General features: G+C 32.9%; 1 protein-coding gene across 4 annotated transcripts; it reads right to left on the reverse strand.

Annotated features, from left to right (window-relative positions):
- Positions 1–1459: 1459 nt before the first annotated feature.
- Positions 1460–7847, reverse strand: LOC114736361 (alpha/beta hydrolase domain-containing protein 17B). 4 transcript variants are annotated; one of them, XM_028924145.1, is made up of 5 exons: positions 7260–7839; positions 4382–4418; positions 2773–3009; positions 2646–2693; positions 1460–2300 (listed from the first exon to the last, which is right to left on the reverse strand). In XM_028924145.1, exons 1-5 carry the CDS (start codon positions 7562–7564, stop codon positions 1887–1889), a joined length of 1041 nt encoding a protein of 346 aa, XP_028779978.1. In that variant the 5' UTR covers positions 7565–7839; the 3' UTR covers positions 1460–1886. The 4 variants fall into 4 exon arrangements, with proteins under 4 accessions (XP_028779978.1, XP_028779979.1, XP_028779981.1 ...); XM_028924146.1 differs by having other exon boundaries at positions 2773–2984; positions 4382–7182; positions 7260–7345; XM_028924148.1 differs by having other exon boundaries at positions 2773–2984; positions 4382–6802; positions 7260–7335.
- Between the last annotated feature and the right edge of the window lie 14863 nt (positions 7848–22710).

The raw sequence follows: 22710 nt of genomic DNA on the forward strand, positions 1-22710 counted from the left end.
AATTAATTTAACTTATTTTCTTAATATTTTTAAATTAGTCAACTAACTCTTATAATTAGGACCAGAAGTAGTATTGAATAGTTAATATCAGCGCATCTATTATCTTTCACACTATAATATGGATGAGTAGTCCGCTTTGTAAGTCAAGGGTGAAACTGAAAACAATGGACCTCTCAGTGAAAAATATCAAGCAACCAAGTAAATTCAGAAAACACAGAGACTGGGAATAACTCTCGGCAGGAGAGTATTTTTCCCTCCCAAAATGGAGTAACTTTCATTACACCCAAACTACAACTTCTTGTGTTGGCATAAGATCTCATTCTATTTTCTCTTTAATATTTATTTATTTTTTTCAAGTAATTCATACGTTGATTGCACATGTTAAAAAGTTTTCATTAAAAAGTAGTTTTAATGCATATAATTAACTAACTTCACTAATTTACTTAGTATATGCAAATTAGTTATATAGTTCATGTATTAAAGACTGAAGGTAGTTTAGTAGGATCTCATGATAAGAGTCTAACAACACTAAAATATGATTTAAGAAACTCTACCATCAAGGTAATAAAACTTAATTCAGGCTGACCAATCGAACTGGTGAAGCAGTCCCCTGGTTGATTTGATTAAGACTTTTGAACAAGTTGACTTGGTTAGATTTATTTATTTTTTTAAAAACCTCTTTAGGCTTGAAATGACATCATTTTGAGTTTAAAAAAACAGAAGTAATCCGTCAAATTTATGTTTTAATAACCCTGTTTTGTTGGATTATGTGTAATTTACACATGAATGTTCCATACACTTATGAATTGATCATTTTTATTTAAATATTATTTTAACAATGACCAGTCTAATATTGGGCTAATCCCAATTTCAACTGAACCCTTGAATTACTGCCTCGGTCATTTTATGAAGTGGTCCGATCTTGAATACTTCCTCTACTAGGCTAACAGATCAGCGTCTTTGCCAGAAATCCGGAAACCATTAACAAGCATATTAATTCAAGTACTTTGCATACATAAAACAAAAATTTAGCTTCTAATATTCCATTGGGCAAGCTTTATAACATTTTTAATTGTCAAACCTCATGGAATGAAAAAAGCCAGTATGTTTACAAAGAGAAAAAAAATGATAGATTGTAGATTGAATGCGTGGTAAACAACAAAGTAAATTATGACAAGGTTTGTACATGAGACCACCAAATGAAGCCTTCTTTTACCCTAAAAGTACCAACATCATGGTCAGTGCTCATTTGAGATTTTCTGGTTTGTCTTATTAAGACTTCCCAAGGCAGCTGTCTAAACTGGTTATAGAAGCTAATGGAAGATAAATAGCCAACATAAACCATCTATAAACCTTGAATAGTATGATTTGCTCTAAAATCCATGTGATGTATTAAACCCCATATCTAATTCAATAAGAAAACAAACTTCGGTAAAAGATATAATATTGCTCACATTTCGGAGCACACTAGGTAAGAAAGATTAATATCAACCAAGGATTTCATCAATACATTAGCAAGTCAAATTGAATAGCAGATGATTTCTTATGTCCCCTCCGCAGAACCTAACGGGGGTACCTATTTCTTTATACTCAATCCTCCAGAAAATATACATGAGACAATTTTAAAATTTACAGAACAAATTGAACTTGATAATTGCATTTAGATCAAGCCGTTGGTATTACAGAACATACAGATACACATTACTCAATCATTTAACATACATACAGCAGGATTATGGACCTAAAGCAGGAGAAAAATAACATTGAAATCTCACTCGATATATTCATTTAGAATTGGTATATGATTCCTCGAGGACGGGGGAATTAGAATACCTGCCAAGTATTACTTGTAGATAATTTATTCTGGATATGGTTTGTATAAGAAACTACCAAATTAGGCCTTTTTTCCTCCTAAACCTATCAACATGGTCAGTGCTCATTCGAGATTTTTCTGGTTTGTTTGATATTTTAGACTTCTCAAGACTGCTATCTAAACTGTTTCGAGAAGCTTCTGGAAGATCAACTGCCAGTTCAATTGTGTCTGAAGTTCCACCTTCAGAATCTTTGGCAGCTTTGCTTTGATTCTCAGTTTTTTCTGCTGTATCTTTCTGAGAACCATTTGCGGCTGATTTAGAATTGCTTATTGTCTGTACAAATTTCTTTAGATGTTTAATGAATTCCGGGTAAAGCTCTAGATTACAATGTCCCCCACCACTTACCCATAAGGGTTCATACTTTTCCTTGCAAAGCTCCCAAAGCTGCTTCCCATGGGAACAATCCACAACTTCATCTGTTGTCCCCTGAACATAAAAACAAAAGACTGTTATCTTCACTAGTTTATAATTATAACAAAGCCTCGAGAGAAAAAGGATATGCACGGAAAATGAAGAGAAAAGAATATGGGGAAGAAGCCAGCAAATGGTATTATTGGAAGAACAAATTCAGGACAGCATCCTAACCCGATGGACAATTAAGCATGCTCTGCTATGACTGTAGTTCAGAACTTCCTTTAAACATTAATAAGGCATGGAATCTAGTGTTTCAATTAGTTGACAACGGAAAGGATAACTGCTACGTAAAAATCGTTGATCTAGAAGAAACACCAAAACTTATTTGCCACGCAAAAGGATGAGAGGGCTACTTACATGTATAACCAAAACAGGACAGTTCACCATGCCAATTTTGTCAATATTCTGAATGGAAAAACAAATTGCATGAGTCCCCATCTTAGGAATAAAACAGACTGGAACATATTCAACGTGAATAGTCTACCTTGTAAATATCGAACCAGTACGTTCGTTTTACAGGATACAGTACCCTCAGCCCAGACAAAATTGGACTGTGCAAGACAACACCCCTCAGCCCGGGTAACCGTGAAGCAAGATCAACTGTGGGACCACTCCCAACAGATTGACCATACAATATCAACTGTTCATCTTTCACACCATATTTCTCTTTTAAGCATTTATAAGCAGCATCAATATCTGCGTATGTATTATATTCAGTCGGCTGTTTCAACAGAAAGGATAGCTGTTAACTTACAGGTAAGAATGTAAACAAGCTTCTTGTTGTCGTTGCAAAATAAACAGAAAATACAATAGTCAGACAGTACAATATTCCTTTAATCAAGATATGGTAAAGCAACAACCGGGTAGAACCAAAGATCTATCATCCAGCTTCCACAGATTGTTCCCCCACCAAAGGAGTTAATTATGAACCCAAAGAAATGTCAATGGTGAAGAAAAAGAAGTTTCTATTAAAGCAGCTTAGCCACTGCAGATGCCAAAAAAGTTTTCGTGATTACTAAGATAATATCCACAAATGAGATGACCCTCAAATTATGAAGGCTCATCATATAAAGGGGGTTAAAGCACATAAGTATGCATTTTGTCCCTTTCATTTTAAGACAAAAGTATAAAAGCAAATGTCAGCAACACTTGTTTGGTTACTGACAGCTCTGACATAATGCTTAACATACCAAATAGACATTAAACAATGTATTTTGCAAAAGAATCATTCTGCAAATGACTTTCTTGACCGAATGCAAGGATGTGGTGGTATTGTCCACAGCTTAAAATTAAGAGTAAAGAATCAATCCAAGGCAGGTCAACAATACGTAAATGGCTATTTATACTGTCAGGCTTTCCTTGGCCAGTTAGCCCCAGAGGCACTTTTAAGGTTTTAAAAAACTTCCAAGCCAAATTTCTAGGTTTCCGCATTTCGGCAAAACCAAAGATTGCACGATGATGACTTAATAATTGAGAAAATAGGGAATCTCAAGTTGGTAGAAACAATAAGCCTTCAGCAGACTGGGCTGTGAGTAGTGAAGACACATTATGAAGATAGAAATACAGGGGAATAGGAACAAGAGACAAACAAGAAAACGAATCATATATATTACCGCCAAAGACAATTAATCTCCAAAGATTGAAATTTTAGTATATAATCTCTAAATAATAGCAACCATAGATGATACTCTTTTTTCAGCTCAATAGATACAAACTTATTACTGGAATAGCCCTAGTGGGGAGAGGAAACCATATTTAATGTGAAAATTAATCGAATCAAATCCACAATTACTAGAATCTTAAGATCCCAATAAGAATCCTAACTGCTAAATTATTAACATCTTGGCTTTCGTTATGGATTTACCAATCAAAGGAAGACACAATGAGGAAGAAAATGATAAAATAATAATGTAAAAAACAAAGGATGAATAGAAAACTGTTATAACTCATAACAAATCGGCTTATGAGAGAACATGCAAAAAGAGTTTAATTTCAAACAAAGTAAATTAAATAGTCATGAAGAACACTGATAATAATTCTGTCTAAAGATCTAATATACGGAGTATATTTTAAAGGCACCGAATGGAACCTACCTTTCCTGTTGACTGTCCATAGCCAGAGTAATCGTAACTGCAGAAATAGCAATAGGAAGAATAGTAAATACTCTAAAGGGAAGGAAAAATTGGCACTAGTGATTATATGGTGCTTCAGAATATATGATACATCTAAAAAATGGCCTTTGAAAATAAATCGCCAAATGTATTTCTCATTTAAAATACAAGGATGCCACATGAGAACATCTTTTCCAACCAAGTAAATTAACCAACCTCTGAAGTTTGGTTACCCTTAATGCCCCTTTTGTTAGACAAGTTACCTTTGGTACTCCTGACATTTTGTCATATTTTGCAGAAAACTGCCCTCCAATGTATTTTTTGTTGAGAAATGTTTACTTTTTGCATAACGGGACTGTGATTTTATTTTTAATATGATCATAAAGACAGAAAAATTGCTGTTAAGCTCTAACAGGGGACTATGATTTTATCCTTAATATGATAGTAAAAACATTCGAGTAATTTTATTTTTGGCAAAAATGTATATTGTACAGAGAGTTAACTTTACTGACAAAACATGACTTGGAAGTTTATTCTAGTTTTTAAAGCAAAAGGGGTATCATGAGAAATCCAGCAAAACTTTAAGAGGTTAGTCTAATTTAAGCTTCCCAATGTTATTATTTAAAGAAATTGTAGACAAATACATATTTTGGAGCATTAAACTAGGTCCTCCAAATCTAAATAAAATGACTTAAAGAGGATGGAAAATGAGCAAAACAAGAATAAAATTTGCAAGCTTTAAAGTTGCTCCCTACAATTGATATCACAGACAAGAGTATGCAATGTCACAAATATACAGATCAAAGTCGATATACTCATGATACATGCATTCAGGCCCTGTTTGGATAAACGCAGGAGGGAAAGGGAGGGGGCTTTGGGTACTTGGTAAGTAAATTACTACTGTCATCCAATAAAAGATTAGTAAATAATACCCCTGAAGGCTTAGCGCCTGCAGTATCTAGGGCACCCAGAATCACTTATTAATCATGACTGCATGTGAAGTTGCATGCTCAGTTGGGATACGAAGTAGTAACCCATAAATTTTTCCTATCATTTTCTGAGGTTTGATATACAAGTTTAAGCATAGTTAAATGGTTTGATGTAGAGGATCACAGCAGTAATTATTATCATGCATTGCATACAATGATAAATTGTCACAGATTATGCATTTTCAACATAGAAAGATATTTTTGAGGTTAAAATTTTATTGTTTTCGTTAAAATAATCCATCTGTTCACAGTCCTGCCTTGAAACAGAACCACTTTTTTCTGTTAACATGCAAGATAGACCACTGAATTTGTCACATCAGAAAAGAAAACGTGTGTGGTTGAATTGAAGTATACCCCCAAGAGTAATCTTCTTACTTGTTCAAGTACTAAATTCAAATGGCCACTTCAACATACATATACAGTCTACACGAAAAAAGGGGATTCCATCAAGATCAACGATTAGGAAAAAGGGGTTCTGTTGAAACAAACAAAGCACAAACTTATCCTTAATGACATATTGTATATCAATTTGTTATTGGCTCTAAATTAACCAGGCTTTCAAGGGCATGCACTGATTATTTTAATATGACAAAGTAGCCTGTCAAGGGAAAATTTTGCTTGACACATCAAATTAGTCCTAAAAAGCCATCTCTTCAGCAGATTGGTTTGGCCATTCAAAAGAACTTCTTTAAAATGCCGTTGAAAGCAATTGCTTAAATCTGACCTGTCGGTTTATGGGGCTAAAAAAATTAAATCCCATAAACCAAATTGATACTAGAAATGCTTGCAAGGATGTTCTATTAAAACATGAAAACACACACAAAACTATCCATGATATTGCTAAAATAGCACGCCACTAAAATGGTCATTTTTGTCAACTTCGTCTCTCCTCTAGTAACCATAGCCCAAATTTGTCCCATCTCCTTTACAAATTTATCCATTTCTTTGTTTTCAGATTTAGTGAAACATAATAGAAATATAATGACATATACACTTGACAATTAATGAACAACCTCGATCTTCCATACCATATAACAATATAGGATGTTCAACTAGTTAATTTCATGTAATGAGAGCACCTATAAACCCATCAACTACTAACCTTAACAGCAAAAAATATCTAAACAAGAAGTTAATAACATAGCAAAATATAAGCAAATCAAAGAAGCACCAGCTGGACTCTTTCCTTGCATATTCATTTAATCCAACAGCCCAAACTTCATGCGAAGGGAAACCAAAATGATCTACCAATACCAACAGTTACACTATCTAAACAGAAGCAGCCCAACGCTCCTAGCAAGTAAGATTCCACGATCTGTTCATAAGAAGGCAACTGAACTTCCAATGTCAGACCCAAGTTCAAGTAGACGAGGTAATCCTTGACTTTCACACAGTTCATAGCTTCTGTAATTATCTGTACCAGCAACACGGAGACAGTAAATACTTCAATCTTTCACAATATTGCCCCAGTTTATTATTTATCTGAGGATCCTAGAAACCTTCATCCTACTTCTTTCATTAGCAGAGAAATCAAACACGTTATTTCGAACTCAAGCCACATAATACTTCCGTTACAAGCTGGAGGAACCCGTCATCCAAAAAATAAAGTGGAGAAACCGATAAATCCAAGCGTAATTACGGGATGTACGCTTTTCCAAGGCCGTTCGAGCACAGTATGATATTCAAGACATCATTAAAGAGAGAAATTTCAACACGAAGCAATCAAGCTACTTCGTTTTTTCAGAAGCATCTATCCACGAATCACCCAAGAAATATTATCCTAGTTCTTCCAATCTAGAGAAAAAACTAACAGGTAGTCAGATATTGAGACAGAGAAAGCGAGCTTAAAACTCAACATCAAAGAGAAGTACCCCATCACATTAAGACGAAGCCTATTGCTCAATTCGACAAAGAGCTCGAACATCTGACCCAAATCAGCGGCATTCCCATGCGAGTAAAGCATAGTACCAGTCGGCTTGCGATGCTTGACATAAACAGCCACGATTTCATTGCCTCGACGAGTTCGAAGCTTAAGCACGTCAACGTTGTCCTTCCTGGGAACCTCAGGAATAGATAATCGACCGTCAACTTCACTGTCAGCGATCACGGTGTAAGAAGGAGGGTTAGGCGGAAAGAAGGCGAACTTGGCGGCAATTGACGAAGTAACTCCGCCCATATCTTCTTCTAGAGACACATAGACAGAATACCCCTCAATCCTCACCCTCTTCTTCGATGGAAAAAAGAAACTACGTAGACACAAAGAAGAAGAAGAAGAGGAGGAGGAGGAGCAGGGATAAAAAGAGAAGAAGGAGAGAGATGTGACGGTGACGGCAGCGATGGAGGAGAGGAGGGCGGCGCGTGGAGTTTGGTAAGGGAGTGAGAGGGGAAGTGGATTTCGATGTGGAGATCAACTTTTGAAATGGAAGAGTCATAGATTTCAATTGTGGTTTGATAGTGTCTTCAATCATATAAATACGTGAATTGAAATTGAAATATTTACTGTTTCAATTCCTTTTTCCAAAGTAGATTACTAGCTGAACAGGAAGATGCGGGTTGATCCGTGTTAGTTAGTGAGTAACTGAATATATTCTTTGTACCATCCCTTACTTCAATCCAAGAAGAAGAGTACCGTTTGGTTCAAAAAATCAGCCTTTTATTTTTCGCCAGAGTAAAATCACAGTCAACACAATGAAATACTCCACTTGTTATAAAGAGAAAACTTTCAACTAATTCACACTAAGGACAAGAAGTAACCCACTAAGTCTGTCTTAAATGAATAAAAAATTTTAACTTTACCTCTTATTAATGAGACTGTGTAAAAAAGAGAGGGAGAAACAAAAAGATATATTTAAATAGTAGTTGTATGAGCAAAATTGATAAAGAAGGATTAAGGAATTGTTCAAATGACTTGTATTAAGGATAAAAAAAATTCTTATAAAAGGGATCTTATAATAAGAACCAGAAATTGTATGTGTCAAGAAACGTAATGTAATAGAGTTATGATTATTAAACATTTGTTTGGTTTACCATCATCAAGGAATCATGAAATGAAAATTTATGTTTTATCTAAACAATGAAAATAATTGTGAACTGATATCAAAGATGAAAATGGAAGGTAATTGTTTAAATGCTGATTCATAGATTATATAAATGCATATACATTGATTCATGCAAGTCTGAATTCAAATTACATAACTTTATTATGTAATATTATCCCATCCTTAATATAAGATCTCGTTTAACTTTTTTTTGGTCCTAAATATAAGACATCAATTCACTTTGTCTCTCATATTTATCTATTTTTTCTCAAGATAGTCCTGCTAATAATGGTAGTTCTAACTAATAAATTTGATTAGTAAGGATATTTTAAGAAAGACAACACTTATTTATTACAAATAACTAATTTAACTTATTTTCTTCATCTACTCAAATTAGTCAACTAACTCTTATATTTAGAACCGGAAGTAGTATAAATGAAGTGGTTTATTGTAATATGTTGTAATGATGATTGTGTTAGATTATTTTATTGTGCTAATCAAATATCATTGCAGAACCAAGAATGCATCTTATTGTAGGTAAAATTTAACCAAAGATGTCAAAGTTTTGAACTTGTAAATGAGAAACTTTTCCAGCTTTTTTTTTTTGTCAAAAAGTAAATAAATAATTTAAACCATTTTTAAAAGAACTCAAGTTTTAAATTTTTAACTTAAATAGAATAGAATTAAAGTACAAATTTATCATAAAAATTTTCACTTAATAGTGTTAAGCAACCCGACCGTTTGTTTGGGTTCAATAGTGTCCCAAAAATATAAAAGCGTCGGAATGTTAAAAATATTAATTGCCAATGTCAATATTCTAACAATTAATGTTAGTTTTTTTTAACAGTAAACGACAAAATTACAATGTCTTTAAACTTCTAAATCAACATTGAACCTCAAAACAACTTGCGGGTATATAGCACTCTTAAGTAAAAAATTTCATAACAAATTTATGTCTTAACATAATAAAATATCTTACATATGATATGTTCATAGATAATGAAATGTGATTTACAGCACTCTATTTATTTATGTGATGGTTAATCAATGGATAATTTTAAGAGGTGATATGAGTGAATGAAGGGTACATGAGAATTTAGGCTTCGAACTCTTTTAAGTAACCAAATATCTTACGTTCAGATCAAATGCATGTTCATGTTATATAAATTCTCTCAATTGAAGATGAAAAAATGGTGAAATTCATTTTTATATTTCTAAAGACTCGGTTATCTCTTTAAAACCACTCTTCCGGAAAAAAAAAAAAAAAAACCAAATTATTTCAACAAAGAAAAACGATATTTGAGTCCCTTATAAGGATTTTTTTTTTGGCCAGAGTCCCTTATAAGGGACTCAGTTATTTTCTTAAGATGCAAATATCATCATCAAATATTTTGCTAGAAGCAGCAAACATTGTAAACTTTTTTTTAATATAAAAGTACACATAAAATTTTTAAAATGGTTTAAAAATTTCATAACAGTTAAGTTAACTAATATTGATCATTTTAACAAACATATCAAGTTATCAACTAAGAAAATGGTACAAAAATATATATAAAATTTTCAAAATAATACAAAAATCATATGTAGTTTTCAAAATGATACAAAAATAACCAAATATATATATGAATTTTTCAATGGTTATAATATTCTTGCATCATTTTGAAAATTTCATATATATTTTTACATTATTTTCTTGGTCTACATTTCTACTAAACGCTCAACATTGATTGACTTAATAGCCATGACATTTTTAGGCTATCTTAAAAAATTTTATTTTTACTTAGACTAAAAAAAAGTTTGTGATGTTATATTTGCATTTTTATCGTTTTCTATACTTTTTTTCACATGACTTCAATTGTGACCTTATATTAAAAGCACAAGAATTTGCTCCCTAGGAGTGGAAAGAAAACATCGTTGTTGGGCCCCAGCCCGCAATTTAGAAGATCCGGATAGAATTTGGCGGGCCCACATAGAGACCTGAGCAAGTATTAGGTTTAATGGAATGAGCTAGTTTCTCACAATAAGACTCAAAAGTTCAGGTCTCTAATGAAAGAATGTTTATATTTAGTGTCTGTTAGTACTTTGAATAAAATTGTTTCATATCTATGTGCAGCAAAGGAAAAAAAAAAAAAAAAGAGTGGAGTCTAACCCGGAAACGGCATCGCGTTTGGGGGTTGAGGGGGCCCACTTGAGGGGGTGACGTGTACAGAAAATGTTGACGTGTCAGGGGCTAATGCAATGTTTGCTTGGCGGGTAGGAAAGAAAGAGATGGGAGAGAGGGCATGTGAGGTGTTTTCGGTTAGTGGAATTGTGGGGGCATTTCCCATGTGTGATTACCTTCTTTGGCTCTCGTTTTTACGCCGCACGACTCCCACGCTCACTCATTCTCCACGCGCCACCACTTTTTCACATTGCAAATTTACAATTATTTCTTCTTTTTAACTGCTTCTCTTCTGATTTCCTTTACAAGGTACAAAGAATGAAACAATATATAAATTATTAATTTTTTATATAAATACACAATTTTATGTTTTATTTATGATTGGATAAATTGAATGAGAGTAAAGTTAAAAAGTTAACCAAATTAATAAAATTTAATGTTTCTCTTGGTTTTGGTGAAATATGTTAAAGGTGCCTTGTAAATAGAAGAATAAAAATATTTTTAAGAAAATTATTTTTTTTCTAATTTGATCTTTTAAATTTTGTTTTAAGCTCTTCCATCATATATCAAATTAAGATTTCTGTGTTTGCTATTGGTACTACGATCATATTTTTACTTCTTTAGCATAAAATATATTTGACTGGGATTTGTTAAATGAACAACACTATTTATTTATAATTAATGAATAGTATAACTCGTTATAATTTTTATATTTTATATAAATTGTTATTCTACGTGTATGTGTGTGTAGATAAATGTAATACATGAATCACACACATCATTTAGCAATTAGCATGCTATATATATAGTTCCTAAGGCATGAACAATGAGGATCAATATAAGTTTTAGTTGGACCAAATTTTTATATTTATAGAACCAAAATTTAATATAAAATTTTTCATTCATTTTCATGTTTGATAATAACGTTTCAATAATTTTAAAAGGAAATTTATAAGTCACAACTACTCTCTCTGGTCCTAAATATAAAATCTATTTTGTACACTATAAAATGTCTTATATTTAGAACCAAAAGAATAAAATATAAAAAAAATATAATTATAATATAAGTTGGGCGAATTTGAAAAAATATAATTAATTTTTTTAGATCTAATTATAATTTGTCATAAATGTGAAAAGATCACATTGACCCTTCAATTTAAACACGTTTAGTTGTAAAGAAAAAAAATGTATAGATTTATGTTTCTTGCATTTAACTGGATTTATTTGAGGACTAAACATAAGCTAAGTGACTAGGCTCAATTAGTAGTCCTACAAATTTTTTATGTCCTTCTTTCTTAAACTCTCATTCATCTTATTTTAAAGCTCTTTTATTTTATTGCTCCATTTTTCCACTCTTTTATTGTTTTAGATGGTAAAAAAATTTTAATTAAATATGTAAGCAATAATAATTAGATATTACAAGTAGAATAAAACCCATAATTTTTCTATTTATAAGAAGAGCTTTCATGCCATTAGAAAAGGGTTTTGACAAAAATTTTAAAAACACCTAATTCACCTCACTTTTTTTTTAATAAACACAAGTATTTTTTTTATTGGAGATGGTTTTATTAGAAAATGAATTACATCAATTCTTATCTCAATATACTTTAATTTCATTTTAAATCTAAACCAAATAATATTAATAGAAAATTAATCTTAAGATATGCAAGGAATATATAAATCCCAGCCACTATTTTTAAGATGTAACATAATGATCCTTTAACCCAATAACTTATAAGATGACCAAGATAATTACATGGTCCTTCTTCACACGTAGTGTTAAATCTCTGGGCTTATTGGTCATAAAATTTTCAATTTATAACATTACATTAAAGCATGTGATTAACATGCTCTTGTATTTGTATATATGTTTGCTTTATGCACAATTATAGGTATATCATCCTTGTCCACTTGTATGGTATAGATATATAATGTATAATGACTTGAGTCATAATTAGTGATTCAAAAGATTACTTTCAATATTTGTCATATTTTGCTCTAGGTATCAAAGCGATATCAGACATATTGTTATTTTTCATCACTACTAGTTCCACACTGCTTTGATACCAAGAGCAAAATAAGGTAAATATTAAAAATAATATCGAGTAACTAGTTGTGGCTTATGTCATGCATTATATAAATCCTGAAGCACTCAAGCAGAATTTAATCAACAATAATGCAATTATACTTGTAGATATTTTGATGTGCATGGTAGAATAGGATGATGAGACTAAACACTACTAAAAAAAAGTCATTTTCGTATGTTCTGGAGGCTCTTTTTTGTCTGTTTAAAAGGAGACGTGAACAAAGGAGACGTAGATAGAGGTTAGATATACGTCTGTTACTAACAAACGAATATAGGGTATCATATTTGTCTGTTCAGTATGAACAGACGAATATATGAAATCATATTCGTTTGTTGAAGAATAGACGAATATGATACCTTATATTCATTTGTTTATATTGAACAGATGAATATCTCAAGAAAAAAAACGTTTTTTGCATGCAAGATTGCCCATTTTCTTTACAGATAACCCTGAATTCACCTGTTTATACTAAACAGATGAATATCTCAAGAAAAAAAATGTTTTCTGCATGTGAAATTGCTCATTTTCTTTATAGAAAACCCTAGAAGATGGAACCAAAATAGAGTACAAGTTGAATTCAACCAAAACAATAGTAATCTAGCAAAGTCAGATCCATTCCATACAAAAAGAATCCATAATCCTAATAACATTCTAATCATGTGTTTTAACAATCAAAATAACCCTACACATGCATGATACAATAAACTTCAGTACCATCTAACCTTTTTAATCTCATGTATCATTTTGAGAATAGAACTCTTGAAGTTATCCTACCAAATGATCTCGAATAGCATCAATCTCTTCATCAGTGTAGCAATTTTCATCATTAAAAGTCTGTAAGTAATAAGAAGATTGAATTCATCAAGATTCTAAATTTAAAAAACAACAACAATTCAATAGGAAAAAGCAACTAATCATAATTAAACTGATTATTACCATCTCAAAATTTTTAATATATTCAGAGTCAATAATTTCGTACATGAAACAGATAATATAATATCTGTACTTTGTACTTCCTAGTTGTAGATGACACTATAAAATCAAAATGAGTAGGAAAGATGAATATATGTATATATAGTTAATGACATTAAAGAATTGAAAATGAAAACACTTACTTTTGGTTTGTGCCAAACAGTCTTACCATTTTTTCCCTCACGATTCCCACCTCGTATATAATATGTCTTTAAAGACCTATGATGAAACAAAAATGATTAGACATTAGAACAACTTAATGAAGTAGGAAAACTAAATATATGATGACAAAACTTACATGGTGAAGACACATTTCATTTCACTACTTAGGGACGCCCCACTGAATCAAACCAGTAAATGACATTATCTCTGGGACAAGAAATGCACAACGACCAATATCCACTGAAATATAAAAAGAAAGGAAACTAGTAAAGATTCATAAAAAAATTAAATATATAAATATACAAATATAGATATAAGTTGCTTACTTTTCAATGATTGGAGCACAATAACAAGGCAAGTCAGTGTCTGTAATGGTATTATCCATGTATCTCATCCGCCTATCAATGATATTCTTCAAAGGTTGCAAAGTGGCTAGATGCATGAATCCATACAAGTGTCACTTTCCTGTAGAAGCACACAAGTTGTGAAAGTAACTATCATCGTCAATTTGATATGAAGCAAAAATTAGTTCACACATATAAGTTAAAAATGAGTAATTAGAAAATATAAATTATAAAATAGAATTACATTATTGCTAGTTGAATCCATGCAATGTCTAGCTGATCCAGGGATAGAAAGTCCTTGAGATCCTTCTGGTCCAATCCAAAATAATATGTCATTTGCTCTCCCACAATCCCAATAGGCATTTGTATATTGACTTTGTTAACTGATTCGTAAATGTCATACAGTTGTGCCAAACAAAAAAATTTAGTAGCATCTTCAACATCCTAATAGAAAGATACAATAAAGATAAGTAACATAAGTAGTATATAAAAGAGAAATCAGAAAATGGTAGTGTGTTTTGTACCATGGGAGATATGACGTCAATGAGTTTTTTAAGCCATAAAATGAAATATCATTTGGCTTGGCTTAGCTTGCCAACCTCGTTACTAGGGAATGGCACGTCTACATCTGCCTCCTCCTCTTGAACAGCCGTAACCATCACCTTGATCGAGTTCACTGGAATTTTTTGATGATGAATTTTAGACCCTTGTGTGTATTTAATGGCATTGGCAATAGCACACATATTTGGGTCATCTAAATAAAGAACACAAGGTTCTCCATCATTTGGTGTGAGACTAGGGTCAAACAAAGCTGATAGTACTTGTGGATTGAAGCTTCCTTTTGTGCTTCCATAGGCTGGAAAATTCTGAGTGCATGGTCCAAATAAAAGAATGGAATTAAATGGAAATAATGTTGGCAAAATTCAAAACAAATTAATTAAGTTGTGATTAATTTTATACCTGAGGTGTACATTCTCGTTGTTGAAATAGCCTAATTTGCATACTTGAGACCAAAGATCATATTTCCTCCCGAATCTCAGACATAAGCTCATTTTTGAAGAATTGACAAACCTCATCACTTGTCATAATCTCTTAGCGAACTTGTTCTGAAAGTTTGTCCATCAAGTCAATACTTGGGACACTTCTTTCTATAGAGCTTTGTGAACTGGAACCAAAGAATTGGGTTAAACCAACTGTCTTTGATAACCCTCTCACTCTATTAGGATGGTCTAACTTCCCAATTGTAGCTGCTAGGATGTCTATCTTTCTACTTGGAGTAAAAGAACCTTGATTGTTTTGCTCCTCAAATGTATTCTATAACGTACAAGTAATAAATGATAATAACTACAATTTCAAAAGAATGTGAACACTATTTTAATTTAATTGTTTTAATTTAAATACTTACAATTTTTCCAGCAATGTCAGCAAGAGTCTGATTGATATATTCACCTTTCTTCATCCTTGCATGCTCCCACGTTCTATGTCGAGAAGGAGGAGGGGGTTTGAACAACAATGCTAGGATCTAACTTTGTAGCTTTTGCATTCTTTTCAAATAAGCTTCCATGATCTCTTGTTGTGCTTTTCTATAAACCCCACGAGACATGTAATGCTGGTATAACTTTTTAGATTGTTTGTCTTTATTTTTATCACTTAATTTGTATAGAAAACAAGTAAAAATGAAGTTAGTTCAGTGCAATAAAACTAGTTTATATGGACATATCCACTGAGTAGAAGTTTACCTGAAATCCAGGATCTAGTCGTGACGTCACAAATTTTCTCCAAATGTCTTCGTCAAGAAATGAGTAAATATCACATGGGTTTTCATCCTTTTTAGCCCCTTGAATGTAAGTATGAGTGAGAATTGTCTTAAAATCTTTCCATCGCTCGCGTACTTGGTCTAGCCAACACTTTTTCATCTTAGTAGTGGGAGGGATATTATAGGTTTGCTACAAAGTTCATACATAATGAATGAAATTAGAGTATTTAATAGCAAGAATTATTATTTGAAAGTATAAAGATTAAAAAGTTACATACCAACATATCTTGCCAAATCACATCCTTTGTTTTAGGTGGTACTTCTTTCGAGTTAGAATACAGAATGTTCACTTTGCTTTGGCCTAGAAGGCCTACGTAACTTATGAACCTATCTGCCTCTGGACCAAATGGATTCATATCATCATCAAAGTCCACATGCTTCCTCTGAATTTGCCCATGAAGTACTGCTAGCTCTAGCATTCTTGTGGTGCCTCTACCCCTTTTTCTAATAGGTTTATCGTTCACTTGATCTTTACCAGAATCATCCATGTTTCTATCATCATCCTCCATGTCTTGTTAGTAAACTAGAATAAAACAGGTGAGTCAACTGTAATGAAATCAATGAAAAAATTAACAAAGGTAAACACAAAATTCTATTATAGTGCATAATTTTTTTGTTAGGGTCTTATATTATGCATTTTTACATATTCCTTCACAATGACCATCTCTAACAACATATTCGTCATCATCTACCAATTCTACTTTATTCGTTGTAGGTGGATTTACAATGAAAGGTGGTGTCTCATCAATGTTCAAAATTGGATCACTGTCCTTTTGTTTTTTATCTTGAAGCATAATTGACAATTTGGTATTTGCAGGATCTATGACATAAAGTACTTTTTTTGCTTGGTTGGCTAAAATAACTGGCTCATCTGTATAACTAACCCTATGAAGATCAATTAAGGTAAATCCAAATTTCTGATCTATTTGAACACCATTATTGCTGACCCACTTACACTTGAAGATAGGAACCTTGAAGTTGATGTAACTTACGTCCCATATCTCTTCAATTACACTATAATAGGTCATGGATGCCAATTAAGGGTTTTTATCTTTGGTGTTAGAGAAATGCATCGCTTCAGTTACTACCATTATCCCACTGTTCTGTATAGTACTTTTCTCATCTTAAGTTTTTTGTGTAAAAGGAATACCCATTTATATCATATTCACTCCAAGTGCTGACATCGAATCGAGGCCTCCAAGCTAACCATTTTATTGTGTCAGAAACATTTGTTGCCCTCTAAACCTTTTCCTTGAACCACACAATAAATGTCTTATTACACTCATTAGCTATCTGTTTATTGCTTTTCTTTGGATATTTGTCCTTTAAACTCTTCTTATGGTTATCTAAGTACGATTGAACTTCTTTCATATTATTTAAAATGTATAAGTGTGCTTGGAATAGTTGTTCATAGCCAATGCTCTTCACTTTGAGCCCTCAAGTTTTGTTTTCCAATTCATCTAATTTTTCTGTGTCAATGAATTTGCTGCATATAGAATTGAAAAAAATACACAGTCCAGTTATTATGTTTCTCACATCATCTTTCATAATACCTTGAATAGCCACTGGTAATAGTTGCTGCATCAATACATGGTAATCATGAGATTTCATTCCAACTAACTTTAAATCATCCATCGAGACAAGCCTTTTCACATTAAAAGAATAACCTTGTGACACCTTGATGTTATGCAAACATCAGCACAAGCTTGTTTTCTCTGCTTTAGATCATGTGTGTGTTGCTGGCTCCAAATAAGCCCTCTTACCACCCTCTTTTAGTTGTGGATGTAACCGTTCTCTTATTCCCATTTCATCCAAGTCTAGTCTCACATTGATTTTATCCTTAGTTTTTCCTAGTATGTGCAAAAGAGTACCAATAAGGCTATCACAAATGTTTTTCTCCACATGCATCACATCGAGAATGTGTCTAACATTAAGATTACACCACTATGGGAGATCAAAGAAAATGGACCCTTTTTTTCCAAATGTTCTTTTGATCACCTATAATCCTCTTATTCTTACCAAAGACGACATGAATTCTTTCTATCTTACGATAAACCTCCTCTCCAATTAATAGCTTCGAAGCCATTCTATATTCTGGTGAGCTGTTAAAAATCTTTTTCAATATACGGTATGGGTGGAACCGATCAAGAAACCTCATGTGACCAAAATAAACCATTTTCCTTCCATGCTTAAGTTGGTGGTAGTGTGTGTTCGCTTCACATATAGGACACACTTTATGTCTCTTTATACTGTATCCTAACAAGTTTTCATAGGCAGGAAAGTCATTTATCGTCATGAAGATCATTGCATGAAGCTTAAAAAGGACTCTTGCTTATGTGCATCAAACACATCCACACATTTCTCCCATAATTTCTTCAAGTCTTTAATCAAAGGTGCCAAGTAAAGGTCGATATTGTTTCCCAGCTGTTTTGGTCCCGAAATCATCATAGACAACGTCATATACTTGCGCTTCATGCATAACTAGAGAATTAAGTTGTAAATCACCAACAAAACTGGCCATGCACTATGTGTGCTATTGAAAGTACCATAAGGATTAATTTCTTCTGTACAAAGCCTAAAACGAAGGTTTCTTAGCTCATTACCAAATTATGGATACATTTCGTCTATTTTCTTTCATTGAGGAGAATCGACAGGGTACCTAAGATGTTTTTCATCTGATATTTTCTCATCAAAATGCCATGTTAGCTTTTTTGTCTTTGTTGCATTAGCAAACAAATGTTTGAATCATGATATTATTGGAAAATATCATAGTATCTTCAAATGTTGCCTTTTACTTGTCTCATTACCATCGCCATCACTACCTATGTTCTTCTTCGCTTTATATCGTGAAGATCGGCATTTTGGATACTCAATAAGATCAGCATGCTCTTCTCTATATAATATACAATCATTAGGACAAGCGTGTATCTTTTCATATCCCATACCCATCTAAGACAAGATTTTCTTTGCCTCATACACACTATTTGGAAAAACATTATCAGCTAGAAGCATATCACCTAGTAATTGAAGTAACTCCATAAAACTTTTATCCATCCACCCATTAGTTGCCTTCAAATTAAATAACTTTAATACAGCTGTCAACCGTGTATACGTAGAACACCCAGGATATAAAGCTATTTCTGCATCGCTTTGCAAGATGTCATTTATATTTGATCGTGCAAAGAACCCCATTCCAGCATCATGAATCATATCACCCATTCTATCATTCAATCCATCCATAATTCCTCTTCTTCAACCAACGGCATTGTTCCTCTTTCACCGTACCATATCCATCTTGTATATCGAAGGTTTATCTCCTCACAAAATAAGTGATTCCTTATACCATCAATAGTCAATCGTCTCCCGTTCAAACAATTAACACAAGGGCAAAAATGCTTTCCACTTTTGTCATAAGCATTCCTTTTAGTAAATTCAATAAATTCTTCTATCCCATTCTCATACTCTTTACTTGTTCTAAAAGCACTCATCCAACTATGATCCATTCTGTCAATATATAAGTAATTCTAAATAATATTAAACATTTTATAAACAAAGAAATAAATTTTATTAATTACATAGTTAGTATTTTAACATAAACATTTATTTTATGTATTAATAACATTGATCATGTTTGCACAATTTATCTAAAGATGAACAACTTGGTGCCTTGATCTTGAAATTTTGTATGACACCATAATCAAATTTTTATTCATTTTTAACAAATAAAATTTATCATCCAAAATTTTTTTTACAATAAATGAAGCATGTTTTTTTCCTATTTAAACTCACCAATTTATTTAATGTAATCATTATTAATTGGTTCTAGCTTAAATCCATATAATTCATGCACATAGCCATTTCATCAAACACCTAAACTTTAACAATAAAATCTTTAAAACCACTCCTTCTTCATAATTCATGGCTATAATAATTTTTTTAAAAAAACCCAAATAACATAAAATCTCAAAACTCAATTCCATTCCATTGGTTATACATAGAGGCATTTCATCAAACATCTAAATTGCAATACAATCACAAACCTCCTAATTCTAACTAGTTCAACTACAACAACACAAGCAATATATACCATCAATTAATCCTTCAACCTAGAAAAGATATCTAGCTTACCTATGAAGGGAAAAATGAAATTGAAGGAGGAGTTGTAGACTAGCCACATACGGTGAGCTGATCTGGGAACAGAAAAGGAACAAAATGTGAGCAAAGAAGGAGAAAGAGTGGAAGAAAATGTGAAATGGGGGAGGGGAGAGTGTTGACCTTAAGCTTGAAATTTGGGGTGCAAGCTAGAAAATGAAAGGACAAAGCACAAAATTAGCCTTGTTGGAAGCTGAAGGCCGTTGGGGGGGTCTCTGCGAAATTAATGGTTAAGGGGGAGCTAGCCACTGGGGGGGCTAGCCCAGGGGGAGCTGAAGAGCGTTGGGGTAGGGGTGGGTTGCGAAATGGTGTGGGGGAGGGGGGAGCTGAAGGCCGTCGAGGGGAGGAGGTGGGTTGCGAAATGGTGTTTGGGGGATGGGGGAGCTGAAGGCCGCCGTTTTTGGGGGGGTGGAAGTGGGGGAGCTTGGGGAGGCAGCTAGCACCGAAGGAAGGGGAAGTTGAAGGTAGGGGAGCAAGCTAAAGGTAGCAACGAATGAATAGGAAGGCGGAGCTGACGGTAGGGGGAATGTGGGGGCTGGCAGTAGGGTGGGGTTTGCCAAATGGGAGTGGGGGAAGCTGAAGGTTGGGAGAACTTGAGGTAAGGATAAAGCTGAAGGTGCTGCCTGCGAAAATTGGGGGGGAGAAGGAGCTAGAGGGAATGAGTTATGAGAGCCCGGGGGGAAGCTGGGCCCTAAAACAAGGCCCATATTTGTCTTGTGACCAAACAAGTATATGGGCCCATACTCGTCTGTTAAGGCCCAACAGGCAAGTATGGAGCCATATATTCCTCTGCTTGGCTTAACCAGATGAATATATCACCCTTTTTTCCTCTGTTTTCAATGTCAGATGAAAATAAGGGATGAAAATGGACATTTTTATAGTAGTGAAATTTGGGTAATAATTTGAATATTTGAGAATTTTTCTTTCATTAGATTTTGAATTTTATCAAGGGTTTCTAAAAATTTTCAGGCAGAAGTATGATATTTAGATTAGTCATTTAAGAAAACTAGAACCTATAGTTGATACAAGAATAGATATAACATCATTTGCATATACAACTAGGCACATCAAATTGGTTGAATAGTTTTCTTCATAAAACTTCTCCAATTCTTTGTTTTTTTGTCAAACTTTCAAAGTCTCCAAGTTCTTTGTACAAGTCACACTTGTTTTGAAAAAGTCACACTTATTTTGAAAGCATTACATTATGACCACATCAAGATGAAGATAATAGTTACTAAACTTTTAACAAATATTACAACTTAGTATGGACAAACAAATTCTTTGATAAACTAAAATAAAATTAAGTATGATGATATGAAATTTTAAGTAGTCATATCAAAAAAGCATCATTATGATGTAAAGTATAACTCACATATAAGTGAACATAATTGTGCTTTTAAAATTTCAATTTAAAATTATATAGAAAAATCACAACAAAATCACAATATTTTTTAGATCCTCACGTATCATTTAGAATTATCTCGCAGTTGGTTCAGGAAATCAACAAACATAAATGTGAGATAGAAAGAAATAAAGAAACATAAATTTTGCATAACCATTTCCATCAATAAAATTAAATATAAATTTTTCAAGGTGTAAAATAGGGAAACACCATATAGGATCTAATTTAGGGTATCTTGTGCCTTTTCATATTAGATGTTAAGGGCAACAAAGACATTTAAAATATTATAAGGGATGGTAATGCCCCTTTGTGGGGGGGGGGGTTTTATAAATGATGATTAGCAAATTTTTGGTAGTCATTATTGCGATGATAGTTCTATTACCAAATTAAAAAGTAACCAAACACCCCTCCTCATGCTAATGCAATTCTAATTATCATCACACATATGTAATGGAGTTGAACCAAATGGACTCAAAGACCATGAAGAGATACTCCCTCCGTTCCTTATTATAAGAGACAAATAACTAAATTACGTTGATCAAAAAAACAGTTAAAGTTAATTGAGGACAATTAATATGTAAAAAGTATAATATTTTTTCCAACAATGCTCCCATTAATAAGGAGAAAGAGTATGAGAGAGAATAATTAAATCATTAAAAGAAAGAGAAGTGGGAGGGAGAGAGAATATGAGTTGGACACAAAATAAATAAGGGTAAAATAGGAAATCAATACAAAAAAATAGAGACAACTTTTAAGTGTCTCTTATATATGGGAACATACTATGAGCATCAAATGTCTCTTATAATAAGGAACGGGGAGTATTATCTAAAGAATTTAGTTTATTGAATGAGTGAGCTCTAGGAACTTCGGATTCTCTTTTTCTCCAGTCTACTTAATAAAGAATTCGTAACACATTTATTAGGATCCGACCAGAATGGTTGAAAAGTGGATATTGATATTTGAAATTGAGAAGACTTGACCTGCATTTGCCTAAAAGTTGCCTCTATTATATTTCCATTCATGCCAAAATACTTAGGACCTCTCGTTCCTTCAAGGATCCTCTAAACACCTGTTCGAAGGTGATTAAGACGCGCACAATTATATCAAAGCCAGGTCACCGGACAGAATCAACAGAAAATATAAATAAATACTACCTCCTGTTACTAGTATAAGAACTAACTGAATATT

This window comes from Neltuma alba, unplaced genomic scaffold (genome assembly GCF_004799145.2).
Source record: "Neltuma alba isolate B1F8T4 unplaced genomic scaffold, ASM479914v2 tig00013331_pilon, whole genome shotgun sequence".
Taxonomy (NCBI): Eukaryota; Viridiplantae; Streptophyta; class Magnoliopsida; order Fabales; family Fabaceae; genus Neltuma; species Neltuma alba.

Excerpts from the sequence above, each read along its gene's own strand:
- LOC114736361 (XM_028924145.1), bottom strand. The coding sequence starts at position 7,564 with ATGGGCGGAGTTACTTCGTCAATTGCCGCCAAGTTCGCCTTCTTTCCG. Across the intron at positions 4,419-7,259 it reads CTTCGTCTTAATGTGATGGG|TTACGATTACTCTGGCTATG; the intron begins GTACTTCTCTTT and ends CTATTTCTGCAG. Across the intron at positions 3,010-4,381 it reads ATGGACAGTCAACAGGAAAG|CCGACTGAATATAATACATA; the intron begins GTAGGTTCCATT and ends CTGTTGAAACAG.